This window comes from Colletotrichum paranaense (genome assembly GCF_030867605.1).
Source record: "Colletotrichum paranaense strain IMI 384185 chromosome Unknown Scaffold_1.1, whole genome shotgun sequence".
NCBI classification, from domain to species: domain Eukaryota; kingdom Fungi; phylum Ascomycota; class Sordariomycetes; order Glomerellales; family Glomerellaceae; genus Colletotrichum; species Colletotrichum paranaense.
In genome coordinates, this window is record NW_026848959.1 from 5239406 (window position 1) to 5257198 (window position 17793).

The following is a 17793-nucleotide window of genomic DNA, read 5'->3' on the forward strand; positions in this document are numbered from 1 at the left end:
AAGTGATGGCATTACCTAAGTTCCCCTGGCGTGGCCCTGGCGGTAACGTAATGAGATTTCCCCTTTTCCTAACAGGACCGTTGAGCCAAAGGATGGTACCCCCTCTCGGTCTGCCACTCTGGCACTCGTGCCACTCACAGCCGTTCCAGGGGAGACCCAGGTCGGGGTAGCTGAGAGTTCTGCGACGGCGCAATCTTATTCCAATCATGCTTATTCGGCTGATTTTCACCAACCGATGCTTATCGCGTCGACGGCAGAAGGGGCGGGTAGATTGCGATATGTGATGAGCACGAGGCGAGTGGCTGGCCGCTGTCGAGAGCTCTCTCTCGCAATGCCACTATGCCTGGCATTTGAATCACTGATTGATGATCCCTTTTCTCCCATTTGCCTCTTTTTTTTTTTCTCTTCTTTTCTTTTGTTGTTGTGGTGTGTACCCTATTACGGATACCACCACGGACACTTCTTTGATTCTCTCATCTCTTATCTCTCTCATAGTATGGAGACCGGCTGAGTCGGCATCGCGTTTAGGCCGTAGTTGAGGCGACTCTCGGGGCTATCTTCAGCTCATTGAACGATTGAGCCCCTCTCTTGCCTCATCGACGGCGATGACGACAAAGTTCTCGGAGACATAGATCAAATGAGGAATGTGAGAAGAGGCCCTCTCAAAAGTTTCACGGGCGCAATTAAGAAACAAGCTGGAAAACGGATGGTTCAGTCGACCCCAAAATCAATACGCGCGAACTTTTGCAAAGGTAACCCCAGTCCGCCTGCTGAGGCGCCAAATCCGCGAGGTCCCAGTCTCTATCAAGAAGTTGAATGCAACAGGAACAGGGTCCAGGCCGGAATAGCCGCAGCACGTCATGACAGGTCAACACCTCTCTCAGTCTCATTCACTCGCAAAGTCGGGTGATTTCACTCACAAGTCACAAAACTCACTTTCATTCACTCATCGCTTGGTTGGCAAGGCAAGGTAGCAGTTGGGGCCACAGGGCAGCATCGCCAAGAAACATCGCCAAGATGGCAGCAAACAGCCGAAACCCGCTCAGCTGGATCCCGCGTTGACACAGAGAATGTGCAAAGAGACAATGGAGTTGCGGCGGCAAGCGGCGTGATCCCCCCTTCAACCCCCCCCCCTGTCCTGTCTCTTCCCCTTCGCTTCAGCCTTCATGTCCCTCTTTCTCCTCCACCTCCCCCCTTGGGATTCTTCCCCCCAGAAACCTAGAAAACTCTCTTGTCTTCCTTCCCGTCTTGGCCTCGATCTCGTACCTGCTGCGGCCCCAGACTGGGCATTTTCTGGGCAGGCATGGAATGAAGCCATGCCCTCAGGGGATTGAGCAATCGAAGGGTTCGCAAGGTCGCAATCGCCAACCTCTGGGCGCGCATGCGGGATTGCGGGTGGGGACTTGGCGGTAAAGCTTGTTTCCATGTGCCGAGGCGCATCAAGAGCCAAGAAGACCAATGGAAGAGACGGGATGGTCGTAGGTTCGCCGTCAGAACACCACCACCACGCCGCCGCAAAGCATGGGTTCGCCTGCTTGCTGTCTCGACGTACCAGCCAAACCCTCGACCTTTCCCGGAGCCCTAGCGGACTTGGACCGTAATGTGGCCTGGCTGACTCCCGGAGCCATGTCCCGGAAAGGTAGGTGCTTTCAACGTCGACTCGAGAACGAGGGACCACTCTACCACACGGCACCACTCAGGACCGGCACCGGGGCTATCGCGAGGGTGGATGGATCATGGAGTGATGGACCAGAATCAGATCGCTTTAGACGAGAATACCTCGTTTCGCCTCTGGATTGGTCGGTCCCGCCCTCCGCCGGTGCTCCTCTCCCCGCCGCGGACCCCCCTCCATCAGCTCGGCTCCATTCATATCATCTACTTTTGGTGCCTTGCTGCTTGTTTCCTTGGCCTTATTCCCCTTTTCACTCATCTCAACTTCCGGCCTTGGATCCAAGAGCGGAGGACGGCGGTGCGTCGACATTCGACAAATAAGCCTCGACTCGTTCGACCCTTTTGCCCGACCTGCTCTTTTGCATCTAGTCTACAGCTGCTGGGAACTTTGTGCCAGTGACAAGCTTTGGTCAAAAGTTCCCATAACCCTTCCCACCCCCTGGCCGGGAATAGGCTGGTCCTTGGGATGGGTTCCATCTTCCACCATTCCATGAGCTCCATGGCGGAGAGACAGATGGAGCTACGACCTTAGTTGAAGAGCTTTAGACACTAGAGTCTATCAGTCCCCTGTTCGAGACTAGCCTGCCCGTTGATGGCTGCCGCAAGTAGTCAACTGCTTGTTGTTCCTCCTTGGTGATCTACACACTACCGACTACCGTCCCTTCTCATCAAATCTAGCCCCTCTGTTCTCTCGAATCATGACGCGCAGTATCATTGTCCTTGTTGGCGCGATATGGAGTCGCGACAGGCAGCCTTGCTATTGCACGATGCTCCCTCTTGGAAGGTGGTATTCCCCCACGGCTAGCTTGTGCCGCACACCATGATGTGCCCTCCTTCACGAGTTCCCCCCTGCCTGTTGTTGTTGGCCTTGACATATCCAGAGACCGTGATGTTGGCAAGGACTGCGAGTAATGTCGCCATGATCCATCCTATCGCCCCGAGTTGCCGTCCCCGGTCACAGAGTCCAGACACCATCTTCATAGACTGGACGATGACGATATAAACCATCCCAACTCCCCGTTGATCATCCCATCTCTCCTCCTCATCCTCATCGGTCATCTCCCAGTCCTCCTCCTCGGTCCTCATATCCTCTTCTCTGCTCCTTTCCCCGGCTTCACTAGCTTTCAGTCATCTCACAATGACTGGCTCATCCTTCGTCTCGGCCCTCACGGCCGGCCTTGCCCTGGCCTCCTCCGTCGCCGCCCTCCCCGCTGGTGCCCAGCAGGAGAGAGGCTTCACCGTCGAGCAGATCAAGAACCCCCGCTACGTCCGCTCCGGTCCCCTCGCCCTCGCCAAGGCCTACCGCAAGTACAAGGCCCCTCTCCCCGCCGACCTCGCCGCCGTTGTCGCCAACATCAGCTCTGCCGGCCTCGTCGAGCGTGCCACTGGCAGTGTCGCCGCCAACCCCCAGGAGTACGATGTTGAGTACCTGAGCCCCGTCCAGATCGGCACCCCGGCCCAGACCCTCAACCTCGACTTCGACACCGGCTCCTCCGACCTGTGGGTCTTCTCGACCTCCACCCCGGCCAGCCAGCGCAACGGCCAGACCGTCTACGACCCCTCCAAGTCTTCCACCGCCTCCCGCCTCTCCGGCGCCACCTGGTCCATCTCCTACGGTGATGGCTCCAGCTCCAGCGGTATCGTCTACAAGGACACCGTCACCGTCGGCGGTCTGACTGTTACCGGCCAGGCCGTCGAGGCTGCCTCCACCGTCTCGGACTCCTTCACCTCCGAGAGCGACCTGGACGGTCTGCTTGGTCTCGGCTTCAGCAACATCAACACCGTCTCGCCCACCCAGCAGACCACCTTCTTCGACACTGCCAAGTCTAAGTTGGACTCTTTCCTCTTCACTGCTGACCTGAAGCACGGCACGGGTAAGGACTCGCTCACGTTCTCACTAGATATGGTATCAAGAGATGGGACAGCTGATACTGACGCATTGAACTTATAGCCGGCAAGTACAACTTCGGTTACATTGATAGCACCGCCTACACTGGTTCCATCACCTACACCTCCGTCAACTCCGCCAACGGATGGTGGCAGTTCACCTCCTCCGGCTACCAGGTCGGCTCCGCCAGCTTCGTCTCCAGCTCCGTCACCGGTATTGCTGACACCGGCACCACCCTTCTCCTCCTTCCCCAGGCCATCGTCACTGCCTACTACGCCAAGATCACCGGTGCCAAGTACGACTCTTCCCAGGGTGGTTACACTTTCCCCTGCTCCGCGACCGTCCCCTCCTTCACCTTCGGCGTCGGTACCGCTCGCATCACCATCCCCGCCAGCTACATGAACTACGCTCCCATCAGCACCTCCACCTGCTTCGGTGGCCTTCAGAGCAACGCCGGCATTGGCATCTCCATCTACGGTGACATTGCCCTCAAGGCTGCCTTCGTTGTCTTCAACGGCAGCACCAAGCAGCTTGGCTGGGCCGCCAAGACCCTCTAAATGCTTAGAGAACGCAGCTTCTGAGCAACAGTCATAGAAGAGAGAGATGGACGATTCAGCAAACAGGAAGCCCGGGTGATCTGGATTTGAGGACTGGACAAGGGAAAGAGAACTTAGGGTTGTTTGCTTAATTGTTCATCAGGACAATCCATGTGACGACTTGGTCACTACTTCTTATACATAATTCTTATTCGTAGCATATTGGCGGACATTTATGAGCGATGATGACGGAAATATAGTTGCATTGTCTATATTGAACAATATGACTCAGCATTTGAATGATGATTAGATCTGTCCCACCCGTTTTCCGTGTGCATCGTCGACAATGGCCTTTTCCGTATGAGTGATTCGTTTAAAGATTAGTATCGCTCGTTACTGATCCTTTTTCCGAAGTGCCAAGAGTTGAGTCTTCCCCCTAGACGCGTCGTGTTTGGACCGCTAAAATGCAATTGGGAGTCGCCCTCCACAATTACAGCTCAACTCATCGCTCACTAGCACCCACTTCCGGCCGCACTCTCCCATCTGAAATTTTCATTCCTCCAATACAAACCATGTTAGCATGTACATAAGGGTTCCTTGGCATGCGGCAAGCCATCTGGGTTATGCCAAGGTCCTAGCATCTCTCCCACCCAGGTCCTAGAATCTGCCCAGAGCGGCGCGGCCGTCCGGCGCGCTTCGTTGCGCTGGGCGCTGGGCAAAAGCCCAAGACAAGGAATATGTGAGTGGAAGAATATCGTCTCTTCTCGGGCTCAAGGAACCGAGGTGCAGATGGTGGCTGATGAGAAGGGGGAGAGCTGGTTGGCATCGGTGGATGGTTTCAATGCAGGGCTGCTCTGCCAAGGGAAACGAACCAGGGGAGGTAGGTGAGTTAGTGAGCCTGACGAGGAGGAATGATTTCACAGTGAGCGAAACTCTGCGCGAGAACGTCCTCTTCTCATCTCTTTGATCATCGCAACGGGACGGGCTTCATCACAATCAGAACCATGTCTCTCGTCTTTCTGAGGATCAAAGTCCTCCAATGAAATGGAGGGGGGGGGGGGGGGGCGAAATACGACATAATGAGTTTTTGCGATGACTCTTGGCACAACTTTGAAATGAGGGTCGAATATCCACTCTATGATGATCACTGTAGAGCTCTATTTCATCTACAGTATCTAATGCTGTGTTGGACGCCGGAGATGGAACTTCGGCACTCCAAGGTTGGATTGACTATGACCAAGGGCCCCGTAATCGTCCGACGGTCTCCCGCCGTCTTCACAGAACCCTTCAGTGCCGGGGACCATAGGCTTTGTCTTGCCATTGCATTAATGGGGTGCCATCTGACGCGAAAATACCGGGGAGGTGATGTGCAACAACCTGTGGCTCACCACCTAGACCTAGCCAATTGCGTTTTCTCGATGCGCATCTCTCACCATCCCGTCAACGAACCAAGTTCAAGTGACCCTTCTCCACCGTACATCAGCTCTAGATCTGGAAGTCTAGGACGACAACTTGGCGATCTTTCGATGAGGTCGCCGACACGGCAATGGCGAAGATGGACAAAACATCTTCCTCCTCGAGTCTTTTGCTGTCCACGAGCGGCTCGCCCATAAAGCCAACACCACGCCAGACCTCTACTGACTCAGCATAGTCTTTTGCTTTCGATGACTTGAGGATACGGAGAGATGAATTGGTCGGGTCGGGTAGAATCAGGAAGAGGTCACCAGTTTTGCTGATGGCTAGGCGGCCGCGTCGAGGACTAGGTACTGGCCCGATGGCATGTTGAGTCCATTGTCCTGCGCAAGAGTTCTTGTTAGCTGAAATTCTTGGGAACGATCATAATATATAAGAAAGGCTGTGTGTCGTCATCTTGCCATTAGGAGATCGATAGTAATGCTTCCATAGATTCTCTGCATCCATCGTGTCGCGGTTGAGAACATGCACCCCACCGTCCTGATCGACTGCCTGTGCCTCTTGATTTGTCAAACCTCGCCCCTTGGGGATATCAAAGGCAACAAGACCGGGGCAATCGGGTGTGATCGAGCCTCCATCTCTCAGCAAAGCAATGGTCTTGTCGTGCCCGTTCTTCCATGTGTAACCCCCGTCGTCGCTATAAGCATAACAGATGTTATAATTATTATCGGCGCCATTGGGTCCGGCTTGTTGCTTGTGTTTCGTATCTAGAGGATCATCCCATCCGTCATAGTGTACGAAACCGCGATACACCCATGTGATATGTAGCTTACCATCACGGTAGTCCATGCCATGAACGTATGGGTTATTCTGGATGCCTTTCAGGTGTTTTCCAGCATACTCATACAATCCTGTTGCGGCACGGTATATGTACAGGAGATCATCTCCAAGACCAGCTTTGCCATTCCTTATGGAGAAGTACATGTCGTTGCCCAAGACACCGAAACGCGGGTAGGTCACGTAGCCGAAGTTCTCATGAGGTTTCGTGATGCCAGGAACGTAATCGAGACTCAAAGTGAAGACGTCTTTGGTCCATCGGGATAGTTCTGGATCACTGGCAATGCCCTTGATGGAGCGCCGATACTTCAAGCTTGGGAATCTGTTAGCGACGGTTATCCTTTTCTTATGGTTATGCAACTAAAAGCTGTCGCATGGACTGAGAATAAGAAGCAATCCTACGTGTCACAGTGATGGTCGTAAGATAGGTGGATGGTACCATCGCCTGGACAGATGCCCATCTGCACGGTATTATGGCCATCGTCAGTGGTCTGGCGATAATCGTCGAAAATTATCGTTTGCCACTCAGAGTTGGGTAGTTTACGCCGATTCATGCAGACGAAGAGAGGTTCTCGCTGAGTGTCATCGTTTAGACTTGAGGAAGAGCAGCTACTGTAGAACACAGCATATTGCCAACCCCTGAAGGAGATGATGGCGTCCTGCTGGAACGCGTTCCCGTTGAGAACGCATTTGCGGTGAGCCGGATCCCGGCCCAATACAGTGACCACAGGGGTTTGAAGACGATGCACCTCGATGAGTGACATACCGGCTCGTCAGCGCAGGCAGGTCAGGGACAAGCAAAGCGGGGTGACTTGGCTCGAGCTGGATTATCTTGGCGTTGGATATGAGAGGTGGCACAGGAATGCGCGGGCTTGGTGTAGCACCATTGAGGGAACGGGAGTGAAAGGACAAACGCAGAGGCTCATGGAGTGGCTTGCATACGTTTTCAACGTCGGGTCTTGGAGGACGAAATTCTTCCGTCCCGTCTCTAGACGAGAATCGTTCGCGATGACGATACAGCGACGCGCCGACATTGAGTCGAGATTGTAGTACCAGATCAAAAGATTCCCGATAGTTCATGGACTAGGATAACTTCACAGTCCACTTGGGGAACTCTAATCATGTCTGAAGGCCACGAGGCAGCCGTGAAGGATGCACGCCCGAGTCCCATACCCCTGGCCTGCGACGGTACGGCACATTGCGGACTATTGGTTCATGGATAGCTACAGCTGCAAAAGAGGCGCCAACAGAATCAGTGCAGGGCATGACAGGCCTAACAGGGCCCGAGGACTCGGGTCCGGAACCAGACAGACATAAAGGGGAGGGATTGTTATGTGGCATCGCATGATGTTGGCCGAAGGCGACCGGAGTGGCTCACTTAGCGTGTGGTGGCTTGAACATATCTGGAATATTTACAGCTACATGTACACTTGTTGACGAATATGAAATTGAGCCAACTATCAAATACGAGAGTAAGTCAACGTACGTGCCAGAGAAAAGTTGGAAATCTTCAAAAATAGAGTGTTGACAGAATCAGACTAGAAAGATCCGGTCCTTCAGGTCAGAAACGCGGATTAAATTTTCCCTCAAATGAATGAGCTTCATGGCTTGTTGCCAAGCCTTAGGATCCAACGCCACAAAGTCGGGACGGTGTCGCGAAAGATGGGAATGGCCGTTGGAACCCCAGACTCAAATCGTGTTTGGCGGGTGGTTGGTCGAATCACGATCTCTCTTACCTTGGCTGGATTAGTCGTCAAGGTTATCAAAAAAGTGCCAGATCGAGTCTGAGCTTAGACAACAAACGAGACAGATGCCCAACAAGAGTCCAGACTGTGCCTTCGCTGAATGAAGACATCTACGGACGAGCTTAGTCTAACTATGGTCAAGCGTCAACTGAGAGGCGCGATCTACTTTGATAGAGTCTTTCTTCGTCTCATGACAAAGTCAAAATGTTGCTTGTTGACTTGCTGATGTTGTGTTCGCCCATGAGGTCAAGTCTGTCTGTGCCACTTCACTAACCTCCTCGGGCTCCTTTTGACCACCCCCGCGATCTCCAACACATCTCCACCTCTCCAACCCCATTTCTCCTAGGTACCCGCGTCCTTACTCCGCAGAATCCACCGTACGGGGATGGGTCGACAAATGGGCTACTGGTTGGAGCAGAAACCAATCCGGGACGTGGGATGAAAGTGGGAGGCGCCGGACCAAGTAGGCTCTACGGAGTACCTACTTATCAAGAGACGGCCTACATAGTACTTAACCTGTCACTGGTCGTCAGAGACTCTTTGGCCCTTGTTGTTTGTGTTCCTGTAACCCTGTATGGATACATCGTCTCATGCCCGGACTTCCCTGTCAGCGCATACGCAGTGAAGAGGAGACTAAACCAAGTCCAGCGCACTAAATGTCTGCTCCCTGGTCTACACTCTATTCGTACAGCCAGTCATGGCAGTCTAACTCTACGGCCCACGTCCTTATTTCTTTGCCTTTTTGCCTCGTCCCTCTTTCTCCACCTTCGCCAGTAGCCTAAATGCTGTGATGGGGGAGACAACCAGAGACGCATCTTCCAGCAAATCACGCGCCTTGCTCGTTGCAAGGAGCGGTCCACATTTCGGCGACGGAAACCACAACGAGAATAGCCACAATTCGGAGAGCCGTTCGTCCTAGCAAGCATACGGATACTTTATTCTTGCTCCGCTGTGCGTACGGAGTACTCTGTATCCTATCCCGGGGCACCTGGGGAAGGACGGTACTCTCCTCTGGGGCCCCAGAGAGCCACGTCTATTACTATTAAGTTTGAACTGTCGCGTTTTGTTTCTTTCATTGCTATGATGAAGAATGTCAAGGCATCTGGGAGGTAACCTGGGAGACAAGGTCATCCATCTTTTCATCTCATTACCTTTACGCCGCATTCAAGCTTCCCCATAGCTCCCTTGTCAAGTTTATGGTTTGTATACCTAGATGAACCGTGAGAACCATACTTTGAGACTACCGGCCGCGACGAGCTCAAGGTCATCACGTATCCGAAGAGTAGGTAGGATGCGCACGTAGGTGCTTCCATCTTTCACCAAAGTCTTTCTATGGCTGCGATGTTGGTCTCCCCTGGATTCGCACACTCGTAAACCCGAGCGTCGTTCCTGTCGTCCATCTGACTACGGAGTACTGTGTAGAGTGCTATCTGTTCTGCCTTTAGCCTGCCAAGCCTAGTTTCTGAGACTAGCCCAGCCATGCCATGCTTGTTGCTGCATCCCATCCGGCCACCTCGATGGTCGACCACCACCACCACCACCACCACCACAGTTACCACACACCCCCCAAGATGCTTGCCGTATCCCACTCTTTGCCGGAAGCCTCCAATTGCACGACCTGGTCGGCTGATCGCAAAACCGAATAGGTTCCCCTCTCCCAAGAGCCAAGCCGTTCCTCTGCCGCCCCCGGCGGTCCAGCACCATCGGGCTGCCCTCTCCGTCCCTTCTGAATGGCGGAAAAATCTCATGGACAATTCACCGTCCGTCTTGGTACTGGTTGAGGCTCGGTTTTCTGGGGTTTAGAAGCACAGATGGGCGGACGAACGAGCTACACTAGACAAGATAGGATTGCAGCAGGGGTTCTTTGGGTTCTGGACGGGCTGGGAGACGCACAGGATCGATTGCGACCATGGCTCTCCGAACAGTTACTCCTCACCAGCACCTCCAATCCCCTTTTCCCCAGAGTACTTTTTGCTACCTACATGTGAGATGGCAAATTGCTGACTATTCTGGGAGTGAGGGGTCCCCGGGTTTCCATCCATCTGGGGAAAAGACGAGGGTCCAGATCAGCAAAAGAGGGAAAACACCATTAGAGATTTCCGATATATCAGGGCCGGCTGCCCACACCCTCAAATCCTCGCTTTCTTCTCTTCGTCGCTTCGTCTCCTCATCCAGTCCTCAGCCCATCACCCACCCCTCATCACATCTTGAGCTGACTCACCTTGGCTCGAGATTCAACCATCACAGGGTGTCGTGCACATCGGCCACCAGTCGTTCAACTGCGATAGCAACACCAACCCCGCCAGAGCCTGGCCGTGTTGTGAAGAAACCAACCGCCCAACATGTCGGTGATGCAAAAGATTCTCAAGAAGATCGTCCACAATGAGTCCATGGAGACGGACCCCGCAGAAATCTACGGCTGGAGAGTCTTCGCGCTCGCCGCCTCCGCCTGCTTCGGCGCCATGTCATTCGGCTGGGATAGCTCCGTCATTGGTGGTGTCGTTGTCATGGAGCCCTTTAAGAAGTAAGTGACGACTTGGAGAGCATAAATCATCAAGTACCAATAAACTGACTTATCCAACCATAGCGACTACGGACTCAAGGATGCCAAGCCCGTGGAAACTGCCAACTTGACCGGTAACATTGTGTCCACTCTCCAAGCCGGATGCTTGGTCGGTGCTCTTCTCGCCTCTCCCATGACAGACAGATTCGGTCGCAAGTGGTGTCTTGTTACTGTCGCTGCCATTATCCTCGTCGGCGTTGTCCTCCAGGCTGTCTCTTCCGGTAGAATCGCCGCCATCTTCGTCGGTCGCTTCATCGCAGGTCTCGGTGTCGGCGGTGCCTCTGCCATCAACCCTCTCTACGTCTCCGAAAACGCGCCTCGTGCCATTCGCGGTCTCCTCACTGGCATGTACCAGTTATTCATCGTGACAGGAGGTATGATTGCCTTCTGGATCAACTACGGCGCCGAGGTCAACTTGACGGGAAAGACCATGTACATCTTTCCTCTCGCCATCCAGGGTCTGCCCAGTCTGCTGCTTCTCATCTGCATGCTCTTCTGCAACGAATCTCCCAGATGGCTGGCCCGCCAGGACAAGTGGGAAGAGGCCAAGAAGATTCTCGCCACTCTTCGTAACTTGCCCGAGAACCACCCTTATCTCGAAGATGAGTTCCAGGAGATTGTTGACCAGCTCCAACATGAGAGACAGCTCATTGGCAACGCCACCTTCAAGAACCTGCAAAAGGAGATGTGGACCATCAAGGGCAACCGCAACCGTGCTCTTATCTCCATCTTCCTCATGATCTGCCAGCAAATGACGGGAACCAACGCCATCAACACCTACGCCCCTATGATCTTCAAGAACCTCGGTGTCACCGGTCGCTCCACGCCTCTTCTGTCAACCGGCGTCTACGGAATCGTCAAGGTTCTTGCCTGCATCTGCTTCTTGCTCTTCATGGCCGACTCTCTTGGCCGTCGTCGCTCGCTTCTCTGGACTTCAATCGCCCAGGGCTGCTGCATGTTCTACATCGGTCTTTACGTCCGCATCTCCCCACCCATTGCCGGAGAGCCTGTGCCAGGTGCTGGCTACATGGCCCTGGTCGCCATTTTCCTGTTCGCCGCATTCTTCCAGTTTGGCTGGGGTCCGGCCTGCTGGATTTACGCCTCTGAAATCCCGGCAGCTCGCCTTCGCTCCCAGAATGTCGCTCTTGCTGCTGCTACCCAGTGGCTCTTCAACCTCATCGTCGCCCGTACTGTCCCGAACATGCTGGCTACTGTCGGTGCTCACGGCTACGGGTAAGTGGTTTCTGGTTAGACCTTCCTTCAAATTAACATTCAACTGATGTTTGTGACAGAACCTATCTCATCTTTGGAAGCTTCTGCTTCTCCATGTTCTTCTTCGTCTGGTTCTTCGTCCCCGAGACCAAGGGTATCTCCCTCGAGCACATGGATGCTCTGTTCGGTGTAACCGACTATGACTCTGACAAGAAGTTGAACCACGACAACCTGAGCGAGACCAAGGGCTCCCCCGCCGAGATTCAGGTTGAGTCTACCAACCCCGCCCACGCCCACGTCCGCAAGGAGTCGGCCTAGGCGGTTATGTTCGGAAGGAGACATGATGCTAGGATTTGTGAGGAGATGCTACAATGTCAAATGACGGAAAGGTGTAAGCGGGTTCGATCTTAGATGAGATTTAGAAAGGGGTTGAGATGCGTAGTGGGAAGTGGCCCCTAAGCACCTAGTTGCGCCATTTGATACCAATCTTTTGAGACCAAAACCACGCACGGCAAAGGTCTATGACCATAACTCAATAAAGTTTTGAATTCACCATAATGCTTACTCGCCAAGTGAAATCCCACTGTCAGGCCTTACACGCCCTAGGCTGCGAGCGATCGCCCTCGACATTCGTGAGGTACCATACAAGTCTCAGGTTCTGCCCTGCTTCCCCTTGACCAAATTCGGCCTTTACTCTAAAAGTATATAGTAGGTTCATCGCCGCGAGGAAGCACCGGCTAGGATTGCTTAAAAGCGACTGTATAGTTCGAATACCTTGACAGAACCACATGAAGCCTTGAGAAAGATAGGACTATTGAAATTACGCCTATAGAACGCTGCCCATTGTTTGCTTGCAGCCGGGTATTGCTGGGTTTACATCATGCAACGATCGCTGGTGAAATTGACCATGAAACGCCGAAACCCATCGGGGTCATCTGGATTGCCCCAAGATACCAAGTCGAACCATTCGACTCGTGCCCATAGTCCCCTATCCTTTTACCCCCGTTGCTGAGCCGCAGCATGTTGTCTGGTCTGGAAAGAGACCCCGAGTAGACGCCTAAAGTAGCTCCATGATAACATATGAACGAGAGAAACATATCAGAACACGCTCGCAAGTGTATCAAAACCAAACCTCCGTCTACTGTCCTCCTGGGGCGTCCGCTCCGTCAAAGATGATGAGTGGCCATTGGCCGACAGGAGCTGTGACAGAAGCCATATCGGCCGCTGTCGCCGCCTCAGTCACAGAAGTGGGATCCCTAGACCCGCCGCCCAGAGTCAACAGGGCATTAGCGCTGTATCTATCTTGGCTGTCTGCCATTGCCGCTGTCCAGTCGTGCCAGGTATTCCCTTGTGACGCTGATTGTCTCCAGAGGAGCTCCGCCGCAGCCGCAGAGCCGGCCGGGTCTGCAACATGCTGAGTGGCTTGGGATGCGAACGCAATCAGTGGATTGGTCTCAGCCGTGTTGTCCTCCCCGTTTGTGGGCTGCGTCGCCGCAGGCGTATACGCGTATCCATTGTTTACCTCGAAATTACTTGTCGATGCCATGGTGTTGGTGCTTGGTGGCTGCTCGGTGTAAGCTAGGGAAGGGTATGGAGTTGTCCCATTCTGATTCTCCGCGTCAGCGTAGAATGCCTTCGTAGCCGCTTCGTCGGCACTTGCAGCCAGGGCCTGCGCTGCTTGAGGCTGGGACGTAAGCTGAAATGGTGACGCCTCTGCCGTTGATGGTTCGGTCTTGATCGCTGGAGCAAGTGACGACGAGTCCTTTTGTTTTTGGTCGTGTTCAATCCAGCTGATTGTCCTTTCAATAATAACACTGATTTCGTTACTGATACGTGCGCCAGTTCCTAGATATGAGCGGTTAGTCTCAAAAGTTCCGATTGATATATCCAGAAATAGGACTTACCCAGTAACGAGACAGTCGCATTGATGATCTCCATCCAATCCTTCATCTCCTCTCGAAGGGTTGCAATCTGATTAGGCGTTGCCTCGAACCTCCGTTCCCAGTGGGCGACCAATGTGGTGAAAATGGCGGCACCGTAAACTGCCATTTGGTACCACGTGGTATCGAGAGACTTCAGCTTCACGAGGCTCTTGACAGCATTGAGCATGTGCGCAGCAGTCTCTTCGCATATGCGGGCATTCTCGAGGAGAAACTTGCGATCGGTGGTCATGGCCACGGATGGATGGCGTAGACACAATCGAAGCTCAAGGGCGTACATCTGTATGTACAGGGCATACATACGGCCTTCATGTTCATTCTGCCCTGGGTTGATTTGGAGCGATTCGGGGAGGTTTTCCTTCCAGAGACGAAGCTGCTCTTCTAGAGAGTTGACAACATCAACGTAACTCTTGGGGTCGCGCTTGACGCTGTAGATGTTGGAGTACATCTCCATGAATAATGGCAAGATCTTGAAGCCTGCCAGCCCAACGTGATACGTACAAGGCGTCGTTACCGACGGGTCGACGCCGTCTGGCGTCAGGGCCTCGTCGGCGATCGGCTCGGGAAACTCGACATCGTACTCCTCAACCGTGATAGGCATAGGCCGCCCAAGGCGCCCGTTCAGAGTGACATAGACGAGAAGGATGGTCCACCAAGTGCGCTTACGGATCTCGTTCTCAAGATTCGTCGTCTCGCCTGGTCCCTTCATGGCGCGGTGCATGTTCAGGTCGATAGCGCGGTGGAAGGCAAAGTTGGTGACCATGGAGCCGCACCCTGGCTTGGGGAAGCTACGGCTGTGAGCGCAAATCATCGCCATGGCCTGCACCGCTGCCACTGATTGCGAGGATGCCAAGTCAAACATTTTGCTCAAAGCATAGTGATAATGCTTGTTCGACAGTTCATTGAGTTGGGATCGTGTTTCCTGCTGTTCCCAGTTTCGCACGCCGTACTGGAAGTAAATGGTCGCAAAAACCATGTGTACCATGACCTGGTCAGGCACACTTGCTTCGAAGCCGGGTTCGTCGTACATACGAGTGAGCTATAGATGGTCAGAGCTGACAAACTTGAATCGACATTGGCCTACTTACGATGTTCATGAAGCTAGGCTTGTGCAGGACTGGCAGAAAAGGCCAAATCATGAGAAAGTACCATTCCGAGTAAGTGAAGGCGTCGCTCCTTGAAGGAAGCTCAATGTTGACTGTAGGATTGATGTTCATGCTGGACTGCAGAAACGATTGTAGAGACTTGTTATACAGAGGCTGCGCATCCTTGGCGTCTGGTATCGGCTCGTCAATGTCGGGGGCATCGAACGAGGTGACGTCGATTGTCGTTCCCAAAATGGACAACTGGGTGCCCTTGATTGAGCTGAGGGGTGCACTGTCAGAGCCCACGCCCAGATGATTATGGACGGGACGTGATTCGAGCGTCGATCGAGGGAATGAGCGACCACCGGCAGGTTTGTAGTTGTAGTTCTTGACCCAGACGGAACCGACCTTGGTCCAGGCATCCTTCTCGTTGGGGTCTTCGATGGCATTGCCCATGTGGTCATAGGTTGCGCCGGGAGTCGGGTAGTTTATGGCGTACGGAGACCATTGGTACGGTTTGACCTCGGTGCCGCTGTTCTCGAGCAGCTTTTCGAGTTCGCGGATGTGGTTCATCATGTCGGTCTTTTCCCTTTCGAGCTCCTGGAGGTAGCCTCTTCTTTCGGTTCGGCCAGTGACGCGATCGGTGACGAAGCAGTCGAGATTCTGGCTGATGCAATGGGAGCATCCTTCGGGGAGGGCATCGCATCGAATCTTTCTGACCTAAAGGTTATTGTCACGAGGGTTAGTACGGAGAGGCTAAAGATGCGAGCGGGAATGTGATAATGGGGCGATGCAGTATTGTGAAGAGCTCGGTACGAACTCAAGAAGAGCAGTCAAGACGCACCTTGCATCTGTCGCAGGCCTGACCTGTCCGAGTGTATGACGACAGGCGATTCTTGACAACAGAGGAGAAGTCTTCCTGGCCGCCCTTGTCGAGTCTCGGCAGCTTCACCTTGGGCGCGGGTGTGGTGGAGGCGACATCTTCAGAGGGAGTAGCTGCATCGCCAGCTTCAGCCGGTCGCTTGGGCGGGCGACCCGGCATGGTCTATTGTTTTCTCTCCCTCTTTTTCTTCTTCTCCCTCCTCTCTTTCGGTAAGAAATTGTAATTCGAAATTGGCGCAAATTGGAGCGAAGAATAAAGTGTCACTGGCGACGCGCGGGACGGGAAGAAAGTCGCGACGGGGATTGCCGTGGATGATGGAGGTTGCCGCGCTTTTAGGAGAGCTGTGCGCTGCTGAGGTGCCGGAAGGAGAGCCGGGGGGAAAGCATCCAGTGCCGGGGGGGGGGGGGATCAGTAAGGTAAGGTACCTACCTACCCGTGCTACCTAAGGGAAGGTATCCGTACCGGACGCAACTGGGGCGCGGGAGCTGATGGCAAACGCAAACGCAAACGCACTGCGGCACTGGGGGCGAGGTGCTCCCAACCTGTCGGGATGCGGGAGGGCGGCACGGCGGGCGGGTTCCAGGCCAAGCTACCCGTAATTGAACCTGTGAGGGACCTTGCCTCACTGAGCTTGAACTTACTCACTAAGAATCTGAGACGCACTTGACCCGTTCGTTCACTAAGAGCTGTACGTGCCAACTCCAAGAACGCTTGACACTTGATTAGCTTGACGCTTGACACGCGCAGTGCTCTAGATCTACTGATGAGACCTAAACTCCCAATCAGGCTGGCTGATAACGCATTCCAGTAGCTCAGACTTGAAAGTAAGAGGAGTGAGAGGTGTGGAGTCTGGACACTGGCTGAAGTGAGACTTGGTAAGATTGGAAGAGCGGTAGGTAGTGCTGAATCCTCATAAAGTTCAACAGCAAGATGTAAGTAAGTCTTTCTCGGGTCAAGGGCTTGCAATACAATGATCCAGGCACCAAGCACTCGTTGTATGTAAGGAATGAGTAAGAGCGGTATGGTTTGTGATGAGATGGGAAATAGGAGATGCCGGACTATTCGACTTTCAACGCCGAGCCCTCAGGAGATTTCTGGTGAGTGAAACAGGCAGACCAGGAAGAAAGATGCGCATCTCTCAGCATGCCAAGCCAAGCATACGAATTCAAGTTCGTTTGGGTTCAGGATTGGGTCCAACGAAAATCGAGTCGATGAGATTCGATGAGCGATGAAGTGGCGCATCGTGGCGTCGGCCGACAATGGACGGGAACGAGAGATCCCAGTGTTCCAAGGTTCTAGTGCCAGGGCCAAGGCCGCAAACTAACACTAAAATGAGTACGAATGTATTACATTTCAAAGTCTAGCCCTCAGAACTATCCGTCCAGACTCAGCCTGTCCGTTGTTGTCCTACCACCAGCTTGATACGATTGCAACCGACCCTCCTTTACGGTCGACAGACCCATGTGTTCATGGTCCCATCTGCCTGCCTCGTTGTCCCTCCCCCATGATGCCCTGCCCATGTCTCACTAGACTTTCAAGCGTAGTCTGGCTTGTCGTGACCGGGTCCTTCAAAGGGAGCCTACGAGCCTCCTTTGTGTTCTTGCTGCGAACGTAGGTATCGGCCCAAGTATCACTCAACCATGCTCAGCTTGCGGCAAGTCTTTCCTCGTCCGTGGACTAGGTACGCGGCAACGCCGCCGAGGAAAGTCATCGGAGTCAAGTAACGGTACAAGGCACGCGGGCATGGCCGGAAGATGTAACTACTACCTGTGCCGCCCCGGATTCGGGCAACGTCTGCTTTGTTCCACATGAGACGCCTTAATGAGCGAGACGCCCTACGGCAAGTCAATCCGAGATCATGGCACCGAGTCAACATTTGTTCTTCGAGTAAGTCGACTGCCGTCACTCTCTTCATGAAAGCATGCACATACAGCCCAGAGACGAAATTCCAAGCCTTGTTAGCTATTCCTCTTCGATGATGGCTTTGAATAGAACTACCAGACGTCTATGGTTATGAAAG

At 53.6% G+C, this 17793-nt stretch overlaps 6 protein-coding genes across 6 annotated transcripts; 4 read left to right on the plus strand and 2 right to left on the minus strand.

Moving 5' to 3' along the window:
* Window positions 1-2809: 2809 nt before the first annotated feature.
* Window positions 2810-4116, plus strand: CPAR01_01823 (endothiapepsin; the record flags this gene model as incomplete). The annotated part of the gene is made up of 2 exons (XM_060486111.1): window positions 2810-3545; window positions 3623-4116. 2 exons carry the CDS (start codon window positions 2810-2812, stop codon window positions 4114-4116), a joined length of 1230 nt encoding a protein of 409 aa, XP_060356968.1.
* A 1464-nt stretch (window positions 4117-5580) lies between these two features.
* On the minus strand, window positions 5581-7109 carry CPAR01_01824 (uncharacterized protein; the record flags this gene model as incomplete). Its single annotated transcript, XM_060486112.1, has 3 exons — window positions 5581-5891; window positions 6045-6667; window positions 6748-7109. 3 exons carry the CDS (start codon window positions 7107-7109, stop codon window positions 5581-5583), a joined length of 1296 nt encoding a protein of 431 aa, XP_060356969.1.
* Window positions 7110-8880: 1771 nt separating this feature from the next.
* Window positions 8881-9009, plus strand: CPAR01_01825 (uncharacterized protein; the record flags this gene model as incomplete). Its single annotated transcript, XM_060486113.1, has 1 exon — window positions 8881-9009. The coding sequence occupies one exon, from the start codon at window positions 8881-8883 to the stop codon at window positions 9007-9009; it is 129 nt and encodes a 42-aa protein (XP_060356970.1).
* Window positions 9010-9303: 294 nt separating this feature from the next.
* CPAR01_01826 (uncharacterized protein) lies at window positions 9304-9893 on the plus strand (the record flags this gene model as incomplete). The annotated part of the gene is made up of 2 exons (XM_060486114.1): window positions 9304-9372; window positions 9513-9893. The coding sequence occupies 2 exons, from the start codon at window positions 9304-9306 to the stop codon at window positions 9891-9893; spliced, it is 450 nt and encodes a 149-aa protein (XP_060356971.1).
* A 539-nt stretch (window positions 9894-10432) lies between these two features.
* CPAR01_01827 (uncharacterized protein) lies at window positions 10433-12183 on the plus strand (the record flags this gene model as incomplete). Its single annotated transcript, XM_060486115.1, has 3 exons — window positions 10433-10614; window positions 10678-11886; window positions 11946-12183. 3 exons carry the CDS (start codon window positions 10433-10435, stop codon window positions 12181-12183), a joined length of 1629 nt encoding a protein of 542 aa, XP_060356972.1.
* Window positions 12184-13003: 820 nt separating this feature from the next.
* On the minus strand, window positions 13004-15932 carry CPAR01_01828 (uncharacterized protein; the record flags this gene model as incomplete). The annotated part of the gene is made up of 4 exons (XM_060486116.1): window positions 13004-13710; window positions 13770-14844; window positions 14894-15610; window positions 15735-15932. 4 exons carry the CDS (start codon window positions 15930-15932, stop codon window positions 13004-13006), a joined length of 2697 nt encoding a protein of 898 aa, XP_060356973.1.
* Between the last annotated feature and the right edge of the window lie 1861 nt (window positions 15933-17793).